This window comes from Orbicella faveolata, unplaced genomic scaffold, assembly GCF_042242905.1.
Source record: "Orbicella faveolata isolate gen_17 unplaced genomic scaffold, um_ofav_v1 contig_48, whole genome shotgun sequence".
Lineage (NCBI taxonomy): Eukaryota > Metazoa > Cnidaria > Anthozoa > Scleractinia > Merulinidae > Orbicella > Orbicella faveolata.
Window position 1 is genome coordinate 8,270,001 of NW_028301578.1, and position 24,339 is coordinate 8,294,339.

At 39.3% G+C, this 24,339-nt stretch overlaps 1 protein-coding gene across 5 annotated transcripts in view; it reads right to left on the reverse strand.

The window, feature by feature from the left end:
- Positions 1-6,184: 6,184 nt before the first annotated feature.
- Positions 6,185-24,339, reverse strand: part of LOC110041515 (uncharacterized) — a 98,891-nt gene continuing 80,736 nt past the window's right edge. For all 5 annotated transcript variants that reach the window (XM_089280833.1, XM_089280836.1, XM_089280834.1 and 2 more), the window contains 20 exons: positions 24,225-24,320; positions 23,491-23,656; positions 22,744-22,975; positions 22,058-22,088; positions 20,639-20,739; positions 18,421-18,524; positions 17,110-17,247; positions 16,310-16,505; positions 15,688-15,836; positions 14,391-14,585; positions 13,988-14,145; positions 13,512-13,629; positions 12,992-13,081; positions 12,364-12,459; positions 11,786-11,875; positions 11,297-11,449; positions 10,893-11,145; positions 10,195-10,364; positions 8,495-9,451; positions 6,185-7,698 (listed from right to left, as the gene is read on the reverse strand). In XM_089280833.1, coding sequence (XP_089136959.1) covers positions 7,454-7,698; positions 8,495-9,451; positions 10,195-10,364; positions 10,893-11,145; positions 11,297-11,449; positions 11,786-11,875; positions 12,364-12,459; positions 12,992-13,081; positions 13,512-13,629; positions 13,988-14,145; positions 14,391-14,585; positions 15,688-15,836; positions 16,310-16,505; positions 17,110-17,247; positions 18,421-18,524; positions 20,639-20,739; positions 22,058-22,088; positions 22,744-22,975; positions 23,491-23,656; positions 24,225-24,320 — 3,738 coding nt within the window. In that variant the 3' untranslated portion in view covers positions 6,185-7,453. The remainder of the gene's footprint in view (positions 7,699-8,494; positions 9,452-10,194; positions 10,365-10,892; positions 11,146-11,296; positions 11,450-11,785; positions 11,876-12,363; positions 12,460-12,991; positions 13,082-13,511; positions 13,630-13,987; positions 14,146-14,390; positions 14,586-15,687; positions 15,837-16,309; positions 16,506-17,109; positions 17,248-18,420; positions 18,525-20,638; positions 20,740-22,057; positions 22,089-22,743; positions 22,976-23,490; positions 23,657-24,224; positions 24,321-24,339) is intronic.

The window sequence follows — 24,339 nt, forward strand, 5'->3', positions numbered from 1 at the left end:
GACTGTTACACATCGATCAACGCAAGAGGATGCAAAGAAATAGAGAGAAATGATATAGGGAGAGTTAACAACTACCGCGCGGAGACCTGGAAGAGGGACTGTCTCCTTTTAAGGAGCTCAAGTATCCCTAGACCGAGAACGCGACTATGCCACATTGCTAAACGGCGAGGATGCAAAGGAACAAGGAGAAATGATATGGGCGAGAATTTTCACCCCTTACACTGTCTAAATCGATTGAGGTGCAAGCGTGAAACACTCGCGTGGCGTGTTAGGGAAGGCTAACACTTGCTCCTGCTAAGGATCTAAAGGATGACGAGACCGAATATGCGAGTGTGGCACAGCGCTAAATGCGCGACGATGCGATGGAAGAGGAGAATTTCTGCTCCACACACTGTGTAAATCGCGCGAGGTCTACGCGTGACAAATACGCGTAGAAACAATGGTCAGTTTCGTGTACCATTTTCATTCATTAATTATGCCACTCATTGTCTGGCGTGGTTGAGTTAAGGGAAAAGACTGTGGCTGAAGGTAATGAGCGGCTGGATGCGAAAGCACTGGTTGTGTATCACGTCGTCGAAGGGGAAGGGGTGGGTCGAAAATCCTTCCAGACTTACCGGCTTGCGTATCTCTTTCAAAATGCCCCAGATCTGAGAAGACGGATCTTTAAATAAGGAGACATTGCACGTGGTAATTCATCACTTTATCACGTAACTAACACTCAACAAACAGGGTTACATAACCCACACATTCTGGAATTCCGCGGCATAAACATGAATGAGAATAGTAAAAGACGGGAGTCTATTAAAAATATTTCTCTTGAAAGTATTTAACCTTTGCCTTGAGCCAATCAACATAAATTCAGTCTGACTTATTAAGAGTGAGTTTATTTGCTGTTAACCATTCAGTAAGTTTAGTTACATCAAAAAGAAAACGCAATCCTCCTTTATCACAATTTTGATACAACACTTTACGCTTAGTCTTGTCTTTTCTCTTTCTTTCTTTTTTGTTTTTTTTAAATGAACTGACGAATAGGATATTTATTTACCAAACAAATGCTTTTAGGCTCCTTATTAAATTACCTAGTTATTAGTAATAAATCTGTCCCGGCTTTGGTCAGGTGATCGCAATTCGGCACCTAACAGAAAACCGCCTTTTAACCTCATGCAGAACAGGTTCTTGTCCTCTTTTGTCCGGCACCCTCATTCGAAGCAAACGTTTCCCACCCACCCGATTGCCCTCTTCTACGAGACTAGTCGCAGATGTTCGGGTATCCCCCCACCTTTGCTGGGAGCAGTGTCGTGTCGTGCAGATTTAAACACTGTTCGTTTTTTGTTAGATGTGTTACCAATAATAAACGGCCACTTGTCTGGCCAAAATATGCCAGAGTGTGTCACGTCATTTAGTTTCCCAGCAAACGAAGCTTAACCAACGCAACGAGGGAGAGTTGGACAGGCCTTGTAAAAAATAATGGGGCATAACGATTTAATAATAGTTGGAATACAGCTTTTAGGGGCTTCTAAATTTGACATGGAGAAAACGAACTGCGTGATACCGAGGCATTTTTTTGTAAGAGATTATCTTAGTATTGGAACATTCCGAGAGCACCAAACCTCTAGTTAGAAGTCTAATTTGTCGACTTTAGCAAGAATTTTTTTTTTTTTTTTTGATTTTTATTTTGCGTTTTATCATATGGTATAAAAATACCTAATGCTGGAATCGGAACTTTCGGCCATTTAAACCGGAATGGTTTATTTTCTCTATGACGCCAAGAGCCAAGCATTAGGTTTTAGTAGTATTTAAGGTAATTCCCTCTGAAATAAAAGTGGCAATAGATTTTTGCTCCAACTTTGTCCACAGAATATAATAATAATTATAATAATAATAATTTATTTCTAGCGTATTACATTAAAAAATCTCAATGCTCTTACAGAATGAAAATGAGAAAAACGATGACAAAACCAATATAAGGAAAATATATTAAATTACAATGGATGATAAAATACTAAAATTCATTAAATACTAAAATTCATCATAAGATACTAAAATTCATTATTAGAAATACTAAAGATCATTATTAAACAAAAACGTTTTAAGCTTAGTTTTAAACGTATCCACCGATGGGGCACTTCTCACATCAAGTGGGAGGCTATTCCACAGTGCTGGCGCACAAGATGAAAAAGCGCGTCCCCCGTAGGTCCCCCGTATTGTCAGATGATAACTTCAATTTTGAAATAAAAAAGGGGGGTGCCCATGCTCATTAAGGAGCAGTGAGGCATTAAAAATGCCCCCTTTTTGGCATTATGTAATGCTTATTATAAGAACGCATTACCAGTAATTGTAAAATCTTTGTGAGCCCAGACTCATAAGAACACGCATTAAACTATAGTCAATACATTGTGTCGAACACAAATAAACATTTTAAGTTTGATTCAGACAGAAGGCTGAATCCTTGATTAAAAATTTGAACCAAATTTCTTGACGTGGTCACTAAACTGCAAAATAGAAAAGACCACAGTGTATCTGCTATTTTTCTTATTTATTCAGTTTTCAGCAATAGAAATTAGATCAGTCATTTCTCACGCAAAGCTTATGATTAGTTGATTACAATGACTGGAAAAAAAAAATTGGGGTGCCCGTGCTCGTTGGTGAGCTAGAGCCATTTTTCAACAGACAGAACTCAATATCAAGGCAAATCCGTCATGTTTTCAATATGCGCGTGCACGAGCGCGCGCTAATGACGCCATAAATTATGCGCGGTAAGGATGCGCGATTCAAATGTGAGGAATGACCTTAAACGCAAACCAGAGAAATTCCTGAAGTAATCTAACAACTGGACTGCTTTTTCAACAGAATATTAACGATGTGTTCTCAGGAAATTGAGTTATCTTTGCTTCCATATTGAAAATTCTGATTCCTTGTATTGCTTTGTCTTGACGATTGTAGTTTCTTTTCTCTAGATTAATTCGAGAACCACTTTGATAGGATTTTTACCTTGGTCAACCCACCTAACTTTGGATCGATGATTAGCACCTCTTCCTTTGGTTTCGTGGATACGTTAAAAGTTCTGTCTTCATTCTGCAACTTCAGCGTTTAATTGCTCTTCAGTATTGCTGCTAGTTGTCACTTTTAAAGCCTCCAAACGATCTTGGAGCTCCTCTACCCGATTTCTAGATTGTTTTCCTTTGTATTTTCTATATGAAATATTAAGAATTCTTATTTCCAGCTTAAGTAATTCCCATTTTAACCTATCCTCTTTCAATCTTAAATACTTCTCACGTATAGCCGGGTAATTTGCCATATGAGCTCGACATATTCGTTGTCTTTCAATAAGGAGTTTTAAAATTTTCATAGCTCGGGACCTCGCTTTTCAATAAGAATTTTAAGGTCATGTGAAATAGCTTTATGGTCCGGAGCGTTGAAAACTTAGTTATTGGATTTGACAACCCATTTCGCAATTGATACTAAAATGAGGTCAATCTTGGAACTGACTTTCAATGATTTAGAATCGTAAGAATAGCTTCTTCCATTTGGATTCAGCTTCCCAACAACATCAATTAAGCCAATGTCATCCATTATCGATACGAGTTTGTCACGATATAAATCTAGTCTCCAAGGAATACCACCTTCTTTTTACCCATAACTTGCAGGGTAATATTCCAGTCACCTCCCACAATAGACTTTAGGCAACTCACGACGGCGGCCCAGTGGACGCCCTCTGCGTACGATGGAGATTGAGTCGAGTTCGACGTCTTTTGGCGGGAAAAACAACGCTAAGCAAACTTGAAGACGACACTTTTTTTTTTTTTTTTTTTTTTTTTTTCAGAGGTCTTTGCTTCTCCATTTAAGTATGGCGTCTCTTAGGGCTACCCGAGAAACCTTACTGTTCGTGCACTGTGAAGGATGGTTGGATGACATGGAATTTGTGGTCTTGAATGAGCTTGAGAGTTCCTGTCCATATATATGGAAAATAACTCGGAAAGGGTCGAAAATTCGATTTCGCTCATATTTTTACGGTAGATAGGCTAGGGCATGACAAAAACTACTGGATAGTTTTTTTGGCAAAATATCCTTTCATTTCAAAGAAATATGCAAATTACCAAATTCCGTTAAAATCGTCATTTGACGCACCATTTTATTAAACAAGTTTGAGAGCCTCGCATGCAAAACCATATCATTCTTCCGTCTTTAAAACACTCAAATATTTTTGTGCAATGTTTAATTGTGTACTGGGTTAATTTTAGGGAATGTTGCGGTTTTTGTTGGGTGCAAAATAATTAAATTTCGAAGACATGCATTTCATTACCTTAAAAGTTCTTCAAAAAAATAATTGATTTTCACCATGTGCGAAACCTTCAAATGGATTAAGCTTCTGGTGGTTGAAACAAAAGCAAACTTCTGCTTTATGTGCGACGAAGGGTGACAGAAACACGTCAAATCGGCTTTTGGACCTGCCTTTTACAGCAAATAAGGTTAGAACATTTCGAAATTATCAGCTCTGCGTCTATTTCAACTTAATATAGCTCAAGACATGTGGCGCGTGCTAAAATATATGTCTAATCCGTAAACTGAAATTTGACGACGAATGGTCAATATCTACATTTTTAACGTACTTTGAAAAGCTCTCGCGCCGCTCACAATCATTTGCCCAAAGAAATTTTTACAGTAATCTGTAGACCATCCTTCTGCGATTTAACCACCAGAAGCTTAATCCATTTGAAGGTTTCGCACATGGTGAAAATCAATTATTTTTTTGAAGAACTTTTAAGGTAATGAAATACATGTCTTCGAAATTTAATTATTTTGCACCCAACAAAAACCACAACATTCCCTAAAATCAACCCAGTACACAATTAAACATTGCACAAAAATATTTGAATGTTTTAAAGACGGAAGAATGATATGGTTTTGCATGTGAGGCTCTCAAACTTGTTTAATAAAATGGTGCGTCAAATGACGATTTTAACGGAATTTGGTAATTTGCATATTTCTTTGAAATGAAAGGATATTTTGCCAAAAAAACTATCCAGTAGTTTTTGTCATGCCCTAGCCTATCTACCAAAGGAATACGAGCGAAATCGAATTTTCGACCCTTGCCGCGAAATTAAGAATTTCTGATTTTTACAGGCAGGCACTCTTAACACTTCAGAAAACCTTGACTTTCCCTATGATGCATATGACCGGTTCAACCTCGACGATATGGACGAAGCCGAGTGTATTGCCGAACTAGGTTTTGAGAAGCGACTCATTCTGCGACTAGAAGAGGTGTTACAGATTCCCCTCTAATGAAGTGCAATCAGAGATCGGTTTTCACTGGAACGGAAGGACTCTGCTGCTTCTGAAAAGGCTTGCTTATCCTTGAATATACTCAGATCTTATTCATCGTGTCGGTAGACCAGTTCCGGTCCTGGGCATGATTACCAACGAGGTTATAGACTACATATACAATACTCACCATCACAAGATAACTAACTGTAATAACGATATCCTGAACCCCGCTGCGTTGCAAATGTACGCAGATGCAATTTCAGCAAAAGCAGCAGCCTTAGATAACTGCTTCGGATTCATAGACGGCACTGTAAGACCGGTTTCTAAACCCGGTGAACGACAAAGAGTGATGTACAATGGCCATAAGAAGGTCCATGGCATCAAGTTCCAATCCATTGCACGGCCAAATGGCCTTATTGATAAAATGTGTGGCCCAGTCGGTAAGAAAGTAAGGTAACAACCTGACTATAGTTATAGCGGATATTAAAAGTAGGGGGATCAAATATTGTTTTCTGATTACCTCCCCAGTATGTCAATGCTTTATGGGTCTATGAACACACCCAGTGCTCCTTCCCTCCCTTTGAGAAAATGTATTAGTCTATTACGTAAAAACATTTTGTCTTCCATGTTGATCACCATAGTGAAGAAGGAAGAAAACATGATGCAGGTATGTTGACAGAGTCTGGTCTCTTGAGGGAACTGCAGCAGAATGATATCTCGCCAGCTGGGCAGCCTCTGTGCATCTATGGGGACCCTGCATACCCACTAAGGGTGCATTTGCAGGGCCCATTCAAGAATGCCCACTTAACTTCTCAGACGCAACAGTTTAACAAGTGTATGGGTGAAGTAGCTGTGGATCCATGAGGCGATAGCCGAGTGGATCCGTAAACTACCTTGACAATGTTATGATGAAACAAAGTAAGGGTGATATTGATTTTATTCACACTCTCTATGGTAGTTTTATAAATCTCGGTTTACATCTCTTTCCCTTGATTTGAAATCTTGTATTATATAAGCTCCAGATGAAACGTTCACTATTACTAGTTAGCGTATATTTGGTTGAGTGTTTTGGTAACCAACAACAGGAACAGCAACTACAGCGCTAGAACTACTGCTGCTACTGCTGTGTAGTATCTGCTGCTACTGCCACTGCCACTGCCACTGCCACTGCCACTGCCACTGCTACTGCTACAACTACTGCCGATGCTTTTGCTGTTGACACTAGTAGTACTGCTGATACCAATACTGTTACAACTTACGTTGTCGCTACCGACTATTACTATACTGCTGTTACGTCTACTGGTACTGCTACTGGTACTGCAACTGGTACTGCTACTGCTACTGCTACTGCTACTGCTACCGCTACCGCTACCGCTACTGCTACTGCTACTGCTACTGCTACTGCTACTGCTACTGCTACTGCTACTGCTACTGCTACTGCTACTGCTGCTGCTACTGCTGCTGCTACTGCTGCTGCTACTGCTGCTGCTACTGGTAGTGGTAGTGGTACTGGTAGTGGTACTGGTACTGGTACTGGTAGTGGTAGTGGTAGTGGTAGTGGTAGTGGTAGTGGTAGTGGTAGTGGTAGTGGTACTGCTACTACTACTGCTACTGCTACAACTACTGCCGATGCTTTTGCTGCTGGTACTAGTAGTGCTGCTGATACCAATACTGTTACAACATACGTTACCGCTACCGACTATTACTATACTGCTGTTACGTCTACTGGTACTGTCACTATTACTCCCACTGTTACTGTAACTACGCTGTTACTGCCACTACTGCTTCTACTGATAACTAATGCTAGTGTTACTAATAACAGCAACTGTTTTGGCTTCTTCCTCTGCTTCTGCTAAAGCTACTGTTAAAGCTACTAAAGAAGCTGACGCTAAAGCAACTGCTCGGCTACTACTACTTTTATTGCTTTTACAGCGCCAATGGCGGATCTAGGGAAGGCTCCCACCCCCCCCCCCCCCCGCGCCCTTATTTTGGGCGAAAAAAGAAGAAACCACAGAGGGAAGAAAAGCAGGGAGGGCAAGCAAAACAAAACCGCCCCCGTCCCCTCCCCCCCCCCCCCCTCTTTAGCTCAAGGTCTGGATCCGCCACTGATCTTGTACTGTTCTTAATCTCTATTACAAGAAAGATATAATGTCTCTGACTGTTATAGAGAACCACAACAAGCCAGTTCTCATATCACCCTAGGCATGTCGGATAACTCAAGATCAACTTCAAGACAGTCATTTACATTTCCAGTATTTCTGGGTTGCTTGGCTGGAGATGTCCTAGTTTTACACAGACACTTTCTTATTACAACTGCAATGATTACAAGCATCAACACTCCTCCAGCAGCAGAGGCACCAATTATGACATAATTGGGGCTGTTCTGTGGCGCTGCAGTTACTTCGCCACCAGGCGCTGTGCTCGTAACTTGGACTAAATGTGGAATTAAATAACAGAGAAAGACAAGAAAATAAAGAAAGAAGATAACCAGTACTTGAAAGGGACAAATTCCTAAGCTTGTATGAGATTCAATTAACGTAGAAAACAAACAGACAAACAAACAAATTCCACAACCGAACTGATGAAACATTTAGCATGCAGCCCGGGTTTGGCTAAACTTTCAAAAGGCCACAAACTTTCAGAACAGTTATAAAAGAAAAATTTGATTCTTCAATTGTTGTCGAACACGCTAATCACATGGATCCAAATCTTGCCATACAAATTCAATTCCACTTAATACGAAGATTGAACACTGTAACTGAAATAATTGACAAACAGCGACAGAACATGAAGAATGCAGAAAAACGGCAATGCGAAATAGACGAGGAAACTTACAAGGCGGATGTGACGAATCCCCAAACCAGAGACGAACTGTAAACTGGAGCAATTCCAAAACAAGGCATATACAGAAGCTCAAACCGCTACTAACTAAATAAATTACGCGCGAACTGAACATATATAGAGTATGCAAATGAACATAACATGCAAAAAAGGCCACAAAAAAGGAAACTAATTAAGCGAAAACTTAACACTAAACACGAAGTTATGAAACAGATTCTGGCGCCTACACCAATTAAAAAACAGAGTCAACAAAATTGTATGGTACGCCATGGCCATGTTTTGTTTTGTTTTGTTTTGTTTTTTTTACATGGCATCATCCAGGGCAAAAGACCTACGACCAATCAGAAAGTACGTTATATTATGAGTGTTTTATTACAGAAATGATTACCTGTGGGTTCTGTCGGCTCAGTGGGTTCTGTCGGCTCAGTGGGTTCTGTGGACATAAATGTATTCTGGGTATCACGCGGAGAGGTCAACGTCTCAGGCATCTTCTGAGTAGAAGAGCTGCAAGTTGATGTTAAAGGCTCTTTTGTAGGAAAGCCGTTGATTATAACAGTTAAACTTGCCTCCGTCTTGCAGGAAACGTCTCCATTATCACTGGCAGTAACAGTCAAATGATATAGTCCTGTCGTCAAATTCGACGTAACGGTGATAACACCAGTTTTTGGATCAATGGAGAACGCAGCAGATTTGGACATGCCATAAGTTATGTCGCCGTTTATTCCACTGTCCAAGTCAACGGCAGAAATCTTAGTCAGGGTGTCACCTGGATTAAGCACCGAGAACTCAAGTTGCACATTTCCAGATGGTTTGATAAACGTCGGACAGTTGTCGTTTTGGTCCACCACTGTTATCTGGACGATGGTGACTCCCGATTTTTGTGGGAAGCCATCGTCTGCGGCTACAACGGCCACATTAAACGACGGTGACTTAATGGTCTCTAAATCTAGCATCGACCTGATGTAAAGTTTCCCAGATGTAACGCCAATGGCAAGACTATTTCCAACCTCTTTGTCACTAACTACCGTATAAAACACTTGGCCATTTCTTCCCGTATCGGTATCATTGGCATGTACTCGCAGAATCATTGTTCCAACAGGCGAGTTTTCAATGATGGTAGTGTTATAAAATATTTGGTCGAAGCTGGGCGAGTTGGTGTTTGGTTTTGCCTTCTGATCGCAGTATTTACCGTCAAACTCTGGATAACAGGCACAAGTATCTGGTAGAATACAGTCTCCTTGAGCAGAACAGTTATTCACAGAACTGCAATCTGGAATGCTACATGCACGACCTGACCAGGAGTTATTACAGCGACATAAGTCATATCCAACACATTCTCCGTTCCCTGTAAAACAATATTACAATGCTTAACAGTTGCCGGCTGTGCAGCTTATGAGGAATTTACAGAATCGACGAAAGAGCCAACGACGACAATGTGAATGGTGCACAATTCATTCTCACAAGAATCACGAATTGGCTTTGCAGTATGTTTAAACTGCCCAATATTTGGAGGTCCCTCGTATTCTTTCTGAGTTGATGACCACGTCAGTAATTAGAAACAAACACTTCCCTAGAACGAATTGTTGAATAACGATAAAGAAAACAAAGGAAATCTCAGAATGAAGTACCATTGCTTGTATCAAAAAGAGGAACTCTCCAAGATATAGATCATGGCCAATTACAGAATGGATAGGATGTTGGAAAAGGTAAAAAAAAAATGATTGAAACAATTCTGGAGGGCCTCGATAGGGTTTACCTGATAACTAAGAATTGGTCAGAATTTTGACTGTCAGCTAAGAAATAACGTAGGTTTCTTTTGCTGATAGCTACGCTCGGCGTTCTGTAAAATTTACTGATCCCCGAGAAGTGGGCTGAAAAACTCATAGCCAGAAATTTAACCCAAAATTCTGAATTCGGTTTTTTGTGGTTATACCACATGGGTTTTCACTGAAATTCTTTAACTTGAACACTGAAGTCCGTTTTCATGAAAAAGAGGTTCTGTGCTTAATTTTAACCGATAACTAGCTGAAATTCTAGCATCCTGATCCAGATACTCATTTGAATTAAACAAACAAAAGAAATGATTACCAGAACATGAATTAACAGCTTCACACGAGAAGTTGCTGCAGTCTGTGCCATTGTACCCCATGTCGCATTTACAGAGTTCTGCCTCAATGCATGCTCCATGATTGGAACAATTGTTCACAGTTGTGCAAGTAGGTTGACTACAGTTAGCTCCAGTGAAACCCGTGTAACAACTGCAAACAAAATACACCCACTTGGATTTTTAATAAGCTACCACATTCTTCTTACGTAATCTAAAAATCCGCGTTTCAATTAATAAAGTCTTGATTATTTTTCAATTCATTAGTAGTCTCTCACTAGGTCCAGAAGTGTTCAAAATTGCAAAGAGCACAAGAGGAGGGGGGAGCCTATGTCAAGTAACAGGAGAAGTAATGAAGTGGGCTCTTTGTTGCTGCAGAAAAGGGTGAAAAAACGGGGCAACTTTAATACACTTTTCAGCAATGAGAGAGGGAGAAATGTGCCTCCAGTCCTAAATCCATCAAGCTCTATTTGACTTGCAAGTTGTCTCGTATTGTGATTTAGAGGCCATGTACTAAATGTACGCTTGCTAAATCAAACAAATCATTGGGGGTTTCAAATTATTGTTTTGGCAAGAAAGAAAAGATTTCCTACCTTGGAAACCCTTCGATTCGTCTGTAAACAAAGCAAAATGCCATCACTGGCTTTGCCATTAATAATTGTAAGTATATTTGTTTTATTACCTGCACGACACGTTGAGTAACGCCCTTGAAACACAAACACCACGGCCACTACAGTTTGCAAACTCACTGCAGTCAGCCACCACACTGCAGCTTGCACCTAAAAATCCCGTGTAACAGCGACACAAGTTGCTTGCAACACACTCTCCTTTCCCGGAACACTGATTGACAGCTGTACAGTCAGGAAGCGCGCAGCTCGCTCCAGTCCAGCCATAGTCACAGGCGCATTCGTCGAGTGCCACGCAGCGTCCGTGGTCTTGAAGAAACATGATTAAAAGCGTTAGAACATTACTTACACGAGGAAAAACCTTGCCTAACGAAAGGAAGAAAGTAAATGACAACTGATTGAGCATGAACCGCATGGTTGAAACAAAGGTTTAATGAAACAAAGCTTTAAGCAATATTACCTGAGCAATAATCCAAGTTTTCGCATGAGTACTGCGTACAATTGGTTCCAGTCCAGCCTACGTTGCACTTGCAAACATCATAATCCACGCAGAGTCCATTGCCAGTACAGTTTGATACATTGAAACATGTTGGAATAACACTACAATCTTGACCTACGGATAATAATAATACCATTTATAACTTGCTGAATCTTTATTATGAATGAATAGGTATCGAGAAGGTAGCATGTTGTGATGTTGTAATGGTATACAGATTTCATTAAAATCCTCACGCAGCGCCTCTTTCCACCCGGGAGAGCAGACGAGTACAGAGCTAGGGTATACTAACAACATGTTGGAAAGAAGGAGGGAATTAGGGGGAGAGGGGGTAAGTTCTAATGGACTAGTTTCTCATCCAGCGAGTCGGTAGCAATAGAAAAACCGTAATGAAGCATCAGAACCAATGAACGATTACAGTATAGATTACTGTGACTGTCGCCAATAACTAACCTATGTATCCGGGACTGCACTGACAAACGTCCGTCGCCTTACACACACCATGGATAGGACTTGTACAGTTGTTGACATTGTGGCACGCAGCTGTGAAAATAGGAAAAAGCTAATGCAAATGGTAATCTATTACAACAATGGTGGAGTGGAATTAACAGTAGATTAACGGGAGATAATTTTTTGAGTGCCAGTTTTGCCATAATGCAGCATAATCTGGCATATAGTGCCCAAACCATTAATATATTTCTCCGGGATGTATATTAATCCTCTTATCTACCCAAAGCTTACGGTCTATAAGAAAAGAAATCACACTTAAATTGATGCACGCATAAACAATTCTTTTGTTGGTGCTACTAAGCCAGACGGGCGTCATATATAGAAAATGTCCAAGTAGTCTCGGTTGGCACAAAAAGTTGATGTTTGATTGTTTATTTGTTTGCTTTTTTATTTTTTATTTTTGCCTCTGTTTGTTTTCTTTCTTCAAGAACTACGTTAGAAGAAAACAGTATTATAAGATTAAAAGTTAAACAGTCCTGGGCTAAAATATTACGAAACAAGGAAGGTGTGGAATTTCTAACCTCTTAGCTCGCAACTTCGACCTTCCCATCCCAATTCACATACACAGAATCCTTTTACGCATTTTCCATGAGTGGTGGAACAGTTTAGACAAGAACCTACCAAAGACAAAGACAAAGAACAATATTTGATGAGAACATAAGCAACAGATTCAACTGACGTGGCGAGACTAAGATAACGGACTGGCTCCAAATTGATGATTTTATTAATTACCCGTATAGGAGTTGTTTCTACTGTTTTTAAACGTTCTGTGGAGAACTAGAGCATACATGTATAGTAACAAGTGAATCATAAGTGGCCTCGGCCATATGACAAGTAGAAGCCATGGAAATGGTCACAAATTACACGAGTGATTGCGTTTTCATGTCTCCAACATTATAATGCCCTATGAATGGAGCTTTCATCTTTCAATCCCAGCATCGATTTGGTAATGGAGGGGGTGGTGGTAAGGGATGCACCCGTGGGTGTGGAGGGAGATGGTCAATCAAACTCCATTGTCTTTAGACCTTAACCGCATGACACCGAAAGCTTTTAATATTCAACAACCGGGAGTGGACGGGTTTTACTTGCACCTCCGTTTAAACCCTCATCACTGTTATATTAAAAAAAAAAAAAAAGAACAATTAATACCTTTATCACAACTTTCTCCTGTCCATCCCTCGATGCATCTGCAGGTTCCGTTGACACATCTGCCTTTACCTGAACATTGTCCTGGACAATCTAAATAGCGAAAAGATTCAGCTGGATTATCATCGATTGTTCAACATCTTTTACGTTTCTTGACTAAATAGCTTGCATGCTTTCTCTTCCGGCATCATCATCTGTTAGAAGCAGATATCAAGATAAATATGAAAGTAAAGTAATAAAAATATTTACGATCTCCTAGTGTGGGAAGTAATCATTTAAATCTGACCTTTGTCATGCAGAATTTCAGAGGGTTCACAAAACAAGTCTTTTTCGGAAATTATTTCTCGATATTTTATGCTTGTTTATTGTTGTCTATCATTTTTTCCCCAGAAATAGAGCCACCTGACTACTACTGATAATGAAAACTCCTCTTAAATTAATAGATCATTCCAAATAGAGAAACATTGAAGAATAGTTTCAACAAAAGTTAAAGCGCGAAAGCATTGAATTCACAAAACTTTACCTCGCTTGAAGGTTTCTTGATCAGTAAATGTTGTATCGTTAGTTATAGCGACGTCAAATATACAGCTATGTAAATCGTTGTCGGAAATGTTCAGAGATTTGCACATGCTTGTCGCTACCTGTGCGAAACATAGCAAAACAAACAAAAAATATGCAGAAATTAGTGGCAATATTTAAGAGCCACAAGTCTTCTACGACTCCAAAATGGAACACACACAGTTTGTTTTTACGACTGGATCGACGATAACTAAAGGCGCGTTCTGATTGGTTGAGTAGTCGATTTTCATGAGGCTATGTACAGACTGTAAAACACATGTTCATCACTTATCAATGGATTTTCCTAGCCCGCTCCCCGTTAGCATAGCCCTACGCAACGTTTGAGAATCTAGGTTAGGGAAAAAAGAAGTTAGTTACGTAAACCCTGGGTACGGTTGCCAATGATCTCGGGTGTTTAACAGCATTAACAAACGTTCTTACCTCTAACAGAGAATTCGGAATCCCGTCCAATGAATAAACAGGAAGATACGATGGATCCGTATATGTCAGGTCCATGACGTCTTCGTGGTAAAAGTTTGAAGAGTTCCAGGACCAAGATTCACGTTTCCCTGATCCATTATGGCATGCCGTAATTCTCCCTAGACAGTAGGAGTGAGTTATACTGGTCAGAACGTAGTATAAATAAGGTCGATATATATTGCCTTTCCATGCTATATTACCGTTTAGTATGTACCACACGAGTGAATGGTGATTTTCACGCGCTCTGATTGGTTAACTCGGAGGTAATTATCGAAGTGCAATTCACCTCTACGCAGAGATTCAATGAATTTTCCGATCATTTGTCGGTTTATCACCGATTTATTGCTTTAACATTACTACTTACATGATTCTGCAAACTGTACAGCGTCGTTGTAAAGATTTCCATCTGGTCCCATAAAGTCATTTGTTGCATTGTTGTCCATGAAGCCACACAGTCCCTCAGTATGACCTTTGTACGCAGCAGTGGGTGAATAGAGAACATTCAAGTACTGCCTCTTCATCACATGGCTGTGTCGAACGTCAATAGTCACAGTGACTCCTATTAACGATAGGCAAGAGAAATCGCGATCAAATCATAGACAAACTTGATCAAGCTCGTAGCGAAACAAAGGAGGACTAAACAATATGTCATTTCGTTTAAAGAAAGCTTTAGCGTATAATCTTACGGTCTAGGAACTAAAAGGATGAGACAGACATACAGCATTCACCGAACAATTCATTAGTTGACTCTCTTCTTGGCATTTCAGTTTAACATTTCAGGTAGATAAAACGTAATTTTCTTGTTGATCAATTTAACTTGACTACTGACAGTTCACAAGTAATGATAAGAATATAATCCGCCCTATTTGAGCTGCCGATATTTTCCGCAAACTGCTCGACTCGGAATCTCGCTCATAGTGCTCCTGTGTTATTCTTTTTGATGGAAGAATACTTGCTCAACCAACGCATTTTGTCTCTTCCAACTCAAGCTCTAAGCGGGTCCCTTGTTTTCTTGCACTTTTGCTAAGGTTAAAATACAACGGAGCCAGAGTATAAGAGTCTGTTTTGATTTAGCCACAAGTTGATGTAAAGTAATGAAGTAACACTGGTATAATTTATGATCGAAATGATTCGATTGACCAGGGAAAATCTTTGATTATTTGCATGTAAAGCAATCAGTGAACCATGAGTTGTATACACCTGTTTCTAGAGGGGTTGTCGGGTGAAAGCGTCAAGCCTACTCGTGAAGTCCAAATGGCGGTCTGGGTAGTCATTAGAATTTTGCATATTGGTGTAGACGAGATCTACAAATTATTTGTATTTCAGCAAGGATTAATTAGATGTCAAAACTTGTAAGACCGTTTTTCGGTTTCCTTTTTTTCTTTTTTTTTTTTTTTTTTTTTCTCATTTTGATGTTACATTAATTTTGGTTTAAAAAAACTTCCAAAGGTCAATGTGGGGAAAAGAACCTTGCTTCTAAAGGTCTGAAGATAAAGAAATGACGTTAAACGTTTGCCATGTTGTTATAACTGATGAAGTATTCAGCGTGTGCCGCAGCTAGCTACTTCTACCCATACTAACTTTCGGGTTTGTCACGTACACTTAATTTTGCGCCTTGTTTCGAAAATATTTCTCGAAACAGCAGCATATTGCATACTCGCCTGAATCGTACTGCAGTGAAATCAGCGCAACACTGTTCTCTTCAGCTTCAAACGTAAAGCGCCTCTGACGATCTAACAAAACTGTTCCATTGTTGATATCGATAGGTTTTGAAGAGTTGCTAGTGATATTTATTGACATTCCATCGATTCTGTTGGAAAAAAAGGACAGAAGTAATACTGTCACTGGAATTGTAGCTCCAAACCTTGGATATGAATGCAAGAAAATAAATGTTACCTAGATTGATTAAAAATCTGTCCGTAAAAGCGCACGCTAGAAGGATAGTGGGAATGTAAGTTTTCAAACTGTAACAATACACGTTAGGCATAGTCCGAGCAGAAGAAAATTAAAGAACTCGGTGTGTTAAATGTATCCTGCAAACGAAGGACAACTAAATTTCGCTTACATCAAAAACGCGACTTTAACACGAAAAGTACGGTAAATTTATAGTCGAACCTCTCCAGTACTACTTCCGTGAAACTCGTGTCGCCACGGAAGTAAAACCTCAATAAATTGTGCAACAAAATAAATAAATAAATAAATAAATAAAATAAGTAACAGGAAAACAAACAAGACTCGTGGAACGATGTAACATTAGCAGCATGCGTATTTAATGAAACACACCTGAGGATGGGCGTATCTTGTGCGTTTTCAGTCTTTTCCGTCATAACTGTCACTATGCTCTTCCCAGCTTTAAGTGCAACTCCTCCAATAAGCGACGCTCTTTCATAATAATAAAAACGAAATTGAAGCCCAAAGTCGTTTTGGACACTTTTACATCCCCAGAATTCTCCAATTCCGAAAAAATCGAATTTTACTCCTGGAAGGACAGAAAATAAAAACAAAAACAAACAAAAAAAAAAACTCAAGCTTGATGCATTACTTTTTTTGTTTTAACAGTAATATAACTTGTAATGTTTCTATTGTACATCTAAGGGTCGTTTACTTTTGAAAGTTATTTGCAAATACTTCATACCACGATCAATTCTGGTAGATTCTGTTCTTCAATTTTTTTAACTTGTTAATCAACTGGGAAATTTTGTTTGCTCCCAGTGCTTTACTTGTTTCCTTGTCTGATGATTGATTGATTATTTGTTTGACTGATTGATTGATTGATTGATTGTCTGATCCATGGAGCAATTGATTCCTTGCTTGCTTGCTTGCTAGGTTGTTTGCTAGCTTGCTAGCTTAGCTGCTTGGTTTGTTAATTTGTGTGGTTTAGCTCGTCGTCCGAAGGTGGGCTGGATGTATGCTTTCTTGCTTGCTTTACTGATTGAGTGATTTACTGACTGACTGACTGACTGACTGACTGACTGACCAGTCGATTAATGGATAGATCGATCCATCGATCGATTGATTGTTTGATTGATTGATTGATTGATTGATCGATCGATCGATCGCTGAACAAAAACGGTCCTTCTTACCATCTAAGGTCTCCAGATGCGGGTCACCTCCGCCATTTGCAGATATTCTTTCACAATATTCACCTTCCCATCCTCCGAAACACTCACATTCTGCTCCACACCGCGGGGCTATGACAGGTTTTCCATTCCCCGAGCACTCTGTCAAATTAAAGGGATCACAGTACTACTCTTCCAAACGGTACATTTATGTGACACAAGTTAAATACATTTTGTCTGTCAGTAAAATCCATTAGCATTTCTGCGGAATCTAATTTCAAATTTCAGATATTTACTACACCTGTCACTTACACACGATCTCAGAAGTTCAAAAACATGGCAGTGACATTATTCAACCACATAATTCCTCGAATAGATGATTTGCATAATGGCATCCATTTTGACTGTAACTACCAGAATCCTTCATTTTTTCTTTTTCTTATGCCAAACCAGGGCTATTGTTATTTAAACCCGGCTGGGACTTCAAAATTTAAATTATAACGAAAAAAACGAATGGAATTCTGGTAGTTCTAGTCAAATGACGACAGTGTGCAAACGATTGTATTTTGGGTTGTCGTAAATCGTAACTACGACGACAATTAACAAACGTTCCCTGAAAACAACAAACATGAACGAGCGGTTCCGAACGGAAAGTGCAAAGTCAGGAAACTTCATTTAATAAATAGGTGAACGCCATAAAGATCGTGTTTATGAAAATAGTGGATATGAGCGTTTTCCAAAAGTATATTTGTGCTATCCAAATGCGTGTTGTTGTCCATCTGTTGAGAACGCAAAAGTCAGCTGAAAAGGGCCACTTGCCTCACCTACCCTGCAAGGGAGTTCATATGCGTCCTGAACTACCCCTACACGAAGTTAACGGAGTTATTATTAACAATAAAGAGTTTAACAGATTGCTGTTTTCCTCTTTTAAAATGTCTATATTATGATGTTGTGTCCAGCTGACGAAACTATTGACAAATGAAGGCCACGTTTTCGATCAGGCACCAGCATTTCGTTCACAATATTCCAACCCCAATAGTCCTCCGTCCAATGGACTTCGCACTAAAAATGGGCCGAAATCTAGCAATAAAACCCACAAATGTGACCTTTTGAGCCTGTTTTTAGTGAATATCTGTTTCAAGAGGACGGCAGCAAAATAACGCCACTGTTTCTTGAGTATGCAGAGGTCGCATGTTTTTGAAAGGTTCAGTGAATTAAAGCTTGAAAAGATAGGACTCATCCTTAAATCTTAGCATCGAATTTTCTAACAGCAAGGAAGTGTATGTCCATAATCTAAGGGCAGATATTCTGAACATAGTTTGTTTTTCTACATACCCTGATTGGGGTACATATCAGGTTGCGTGCAATTAGGTCCCATTCTTCTTCCAACACAGGTTCCACATCCACATTCAAGTCCCGGGTTCTTTCCCTGACTAGGACTTTGAACAGACAAAAATAATAAAGAGTATCATAGAGTGGTTTTTAATTGAGATTGTCGCACTATCAACACCAAACTTAATAGAAAAATACATACAGTTGAACAAACCGATCATCAAAGATGTACTAAAATTCTGTCCTAAATCGAAGATTCCTCGGAAACAGCATTTATCTCCCCCAAATGTCTATGTATGGAAATCAAGCTAACCGCATCAATTGGGGTTGCCCCAAAACCTGATGAGCAATATTTCTATGTTATTACATGTAATCCGGACTAGGGACCTTACGCAGATAACGAAGGCGAGGAGAGCGACTATTAGAAATATATTCATATTTTACCTCACAATTTCGCGGTTATCTAGATCTATTCAGTGTGTCTAGATAAATTAAGTAAGTAATCTTTATTTAGCCAGGGTGGCTAATTCAGTAGCGAGGCTGATATCCAGAGGGGCCCTGGACTAAAAAATATAATAATCAAAAAAACAAAAAAATACAAGATAACATGATAATTTAAAAAACAAGATAAAAATTTATAAATACACGGTATAAATTTGTAAAAAAAAAAAAATTCAAACTTGTTCTTGCTGAATATGTTAAGAATGTGTTCAATTTCAAATAGAAATACAAAAAAATAGCCGTAGTAGGGCTATGTGCTCCCGGAAACAAAACTTCGGAAATTGGGTGTTTCACGCTGCACAAAGGTGCATTATGAAGGTGCTGATCCATTGTTCTCGTTGCCTTCTGGAAGAAAACTTCACTAACCATTCCGCGATTCTAACTTCATAATTTCCTTCGAAAACAAGGTTATCAGTTGGTTCAAAGGGAGGGTTTCGCGGTTCAGGGCATGTCTATATTATTTATTCGGCCGTGCACGCTTTTTGGCACAAGCCATGTTTTCATTGTTAATAATATACATGAAAAAAAATTGCTCGATATTAATTGGCTGAGAGCAGCGCAGTTCAAGTGTAACACCAGTGCAAATTACACATCGTAATTCTGAATTTTGATTGGCTGTAAGACAATAGAAAATTTTCTAAGCCAATGATATCCCGTAAAATGATGACTTGAATTTTGTGCGGAAACATTGAAAAAAGTTTTCCCGAACAGGAAAAAAAAAAAAAAAGCCTTCAAGAAAGATCTTCCGGCACTTCCACGCGAAGTTTTTCATGTTTATATCATTCATAAGTAATCATACGGTTTTTCTCGTTCAATTTGCAATTAATTTGCACTTGTGAGTTCTTCAAAAGGCTGAAGTTGCACGAGGCACTTCGCGAGTGCAATTTCAGCTTTTTGAAAAACTCACAAGTGCAAATTAATTCCAAATTAAACGAGAAAAACCGTGTATGATTACCTATATTTATAAACCAATCGTAGGCAAGTTAATTACCTAATTTCGCATGCAAATAGCCGCAAAATCATCAACCGTATATTAAATCGTACCGGTCAAAACTAAACTTCAACAGCCGACAACGTCTATGAAATCCACCGAAATCTTCCGAGAATTTTGGTCAGCCGTCATTCTCCCACGACGACTAGCCATAGCATATGATTACTAAAGCGATAATATTGATAAGAGGCGAACAAAAGTATTTTGATTTAGAGACATGCGCCGAACCGTGAAACCCTTCTTCTGAAACGACAAATAATTCATAGCACAATCCTTCTAGCAAAAAAAAAAAGCCTGACTATTTGGTCTCACCACGAGTTTACACAATATTTAGCACGGGAATATAAATATACGCTGCTATTCCTTAGATATTACATTTCACAAAAGGTTATAATTTTTTTTCTGATATTTCAAACAGCCGACATGTTTCAGTACTCCGCCACTCTTATTGTCTACTTTTTTCACATTAGAGATTACCTAAACGTGACTCCAAAGTATAAAAAAATTAACGCAAGTTATTACTCTAAGTTGAAACTCTGATTGTGAATAAAGGGAAATACAATATTTGGAAAATGTGCCCGTTATGGAAACCATTATATTTATATTTATATTTTTCATTAACGATTAATCTGAAAATCTGAACTCTGATTCCACCCCTACCACCTCCTTTCCCTAGTCTTCTCTCTGTGGCCTGCCTGGGGTTACGAAATAATGAGCCAAGACACATACTCATTTGCAGTCTTCTTCCGCTGCTTCTTGTCAGGAGGTTTCGGAGATTTTTCTACAGGGGGCTTCGGAGCTGGTGGCTTTGAGGAGGATCCGACACATATCTATCCAAAGCAAAATGCAAAACACTTAACTGCATGCAGATCCCTGATATGGGGCTTAAGAAAATATCGTTCACTAACTGAAGTTTTATAAACTGGCTCACCAATATCTGTCTTTGCTATGGTAATTTATATAATAAGTCAAACTATTCACGAATTTTAATTGGTCATTATTTATGATCTATTAGAGGAGAGACGCAAACATAGATGACGTCATTAACATTTTTTTGGTTTCTTAATTACATTTAACAATTAGACTATGAGCTCGAGATTTCTATCACGCTAAAAATCGAGAGTGAATAATCTAATTGTTTTAGTACAAATCTACTAGTCGTTCAAAATTTTATCTAAATCCTCTTTACAGATACCTTGAAAACGCAAAGAAGCGGCCTTCATTTTGTACACAACTGCCCACTGCTGCGCTACTCACTATCTACAACGGAACAGATAGTGAGTGGCGTAGCCAATCAGAGAACGGCATTCGTGACAGAACGCTAGTAAATTTAGACTAAAAAATATTAGTTGAATGCTACTAGTATACTAATGCAAATGCTGTAACCTGATTGGCTGATCCACTGCACACTATCAGCCATTGGAGTGGAGTGGCTTGGCGTGGTCGACAAAATTGCAACGTTTCCTCGTTTCTCCGAAGTTTTGAAAGAACATTTAGAAACAAATGGGTAATCAAATTCCTGAGTAGACTAAGAGAAGGGCATTTACGGTTTCTTGAATTAAAAAAAGCTAGAAATTTTTGAAAGAAACTGATAAGCGTGCTTACACAATAGCAAATGTCCAATTGCCAATTCAGTCCGCGCGAATTTTCTAAAGCCTGAAGTTTAATACTAAGAACTCGAAATAATTGGAATCGTTACTTGAAGGAAATTTCAGTTAGAATTCTACTAAAACAATTAGATTATTCACTCTCGATTTTTATGATTTATTTTCACCTCATAGAAATCTCGAGTTCATAATCTAATTGTTAAATAGATTCCATGTAAACGTGCTTCTGTTCAGTAACATATCAAAGGAGACGTCAAAAAGTACCAATCAGTGACACACTCTGCTGTCGCCTGGCGTGCCACCTTTTTGTTCCCACCACGTATTTTGACGCCATCTGTGATCTACTACTGAACGCACGTACGGCAACATCGAATTGATATGTTAAGTAATGTCGCAGATATTTTTTGCCCAGTCCGTTACATAAGGACTTTGGACTTTGCAATTGTAGTGAGACCAAGTTCAGTAATATGTCGTCCATCTTTAAATTGCTCCACTTAAAACTTCGTAGTCAAATTAAGTGTTACTTTTTTTGTTAGCTTACCTTAACACTGGAAATTGGACAGATACAATCCCTGAAATTCCATAGGTATGTGCGACATTAGTAAGTTTCTTTCAAAATCAAATAATTGCGAGCTCTTAAAATTTACAATGCCAGCGAGATTTTTAAGAAGACAACAACGCATCATATCCAAGACTACACCAGAAACAAAATGTAAGTTCTTTCAAGCAAAACGTATTCATTTTTGCTGGTTTGGATCATTGTTGACCAGTCAAAGACGGGCGTTGGTAACTATTTATCAAACCGCGAGGCCTAAATTTCATTTTCAATTTGACAGTTTGTTGACGTTACTTCATAAAACTCTATACCATAAATTGTCGAAGATTTTTCACCGGGTTTACCGGATTTTCTCCTCCACAAAAACCCAGCAGTTCTAAATTCTAGTTATTTCTGGAAACAATGGACGAATCGCCACTCCCGGGATGTGCCAATGCTAAATTCTCACATCTATGATCATCTACTCATAATGGTTTCCTGTTTTGAAGCTTAATCATGATGGCTTAACAGATGTCTTTGCAGAGGAGTCTTCAGACGCATTTTTCGTCTGAATGTAGGACTAGGGCGTCGGAAAGGAAATTACCTTAGTTTTTAAACAAGCGCCTCCACAGATCTGATGAAAAAGATATTGCTACGATGAATTTTGCTCAACAAGACGCCATTGATCTTACCTAGTCGATTTCATTAGAGAAAATCCAGTACTAAGGGACTTTTGCAATTGCTTCCCAAGAAAACCAACTGAGAAACCAAAACTCAGGTCGGAAATTCCATAAGAGCCTTCAATTTCGGCCGGTGTTTCTCCCCGACACTGACTGGAAGGGTAAGTCATTGATATACCCGCTTTTAATGGCAAAGTCGCATACAGTGATAATGAAAGTTTCAATACATCAGCCACTTTTAAAACTGAAAAAGAGAAAAAAAGCATTTCACCATCTTTTAACAACGATACTTATTATATGGATAACTCCGTGAACGGGCAAGATGAAGCAACCCCAGCAGGCAAGATGGAGCTATTTTGCCCGTTCGGGACTACCCACCTTTTCCCGCAAGTAAAATTCTCTCGAAAGCCATATAATAAATCTTTTACCTCGCGCATATATGTGGCAGTTGTCTGCTGTGGCGTTTAAAGATTACCAGTTTTCTTTTCGTTTAAAGGCGCAGTGGCCTAGTGGTTAGTGAGTTAACGTTCGCCTCGAGAGTGCTGTCATTATTTTGTCTTTTTGGGGTAAGGAATACTGACTTCCACAATGCTTCTATTAATTAACTCAGAATCTCTAGCGGAATAAATAGGTAACGTGGAATTGGCATGTAGACAAAGTAAAGAAAATCTGACGACATTCGCCTATACATGGCCAACGAAAGGACGGGGCAGAATTAACTATAATTCAAAACTTCCAGCTGGAATTTGTTTTTCTTACCTAGCTTATCCAGTATACGGATGAGTGACGGCCGCTTTGCTCCATTTTTGAACCTTGTAGGCGTTGTGGGCACTTTCACGGAAATCTTGGGCGTTACTTTAATATCTATTTTAGCTCCTGTTTTCAATATTGGTTTTGTTGTACCCCAGTCGGATCTAAGATTAATCTGAAATGTTAATGGGAAGTTAATGAGATGAGAACCTTAGAAAACAGCGATCAAGTCAAGACTAAAAGAACTACGGCCAGACGCGCATAAGGAAGACGGACGGACAGAAATAGTAAAGATTTGTTAAGTGGCCATCCGCTTGCCTGCCTGCCTGACCGGTGGGTTGACTGACTGATTCCCTCACGTTCTGACAGACTGACCGGCTGAATGACCGATGGACTGGCTGAATCACTGACTGACTGACTGCCTGACTGTTAGGCTCACTAACTAATTGACTGACTGATTGCTTGACTGCTTGAATTCTTAGCTGACTCACCAACCGAATTTGACTGACTGACTGACCGACTGACTGACTGACTGACTGACTGAAGTACTAACTGACTTACTGACTGTCTGACTGTTTCGCAGACTGACTAATTGGTTGACTGACTGATTTCTTGACTGCTCGAATGCATGGCTGACTTACCAACCTACTTTGACTGACTGACTGACTGACTCACTGACTCACTGACTGACTGACTGGCTGACTCTGTCTGTTTGTTTGTGTCTAAATAACTGTCAATCATACCGAAGTATCAGTTGTGTAACAACTTCCTTCGCTCGAACTACATTCACCCCCAAGCGATACCCCACCACTGACAGATAGCGATCGTTGAAGAGTTCCCTAAAAAAGAAGGAAAAAA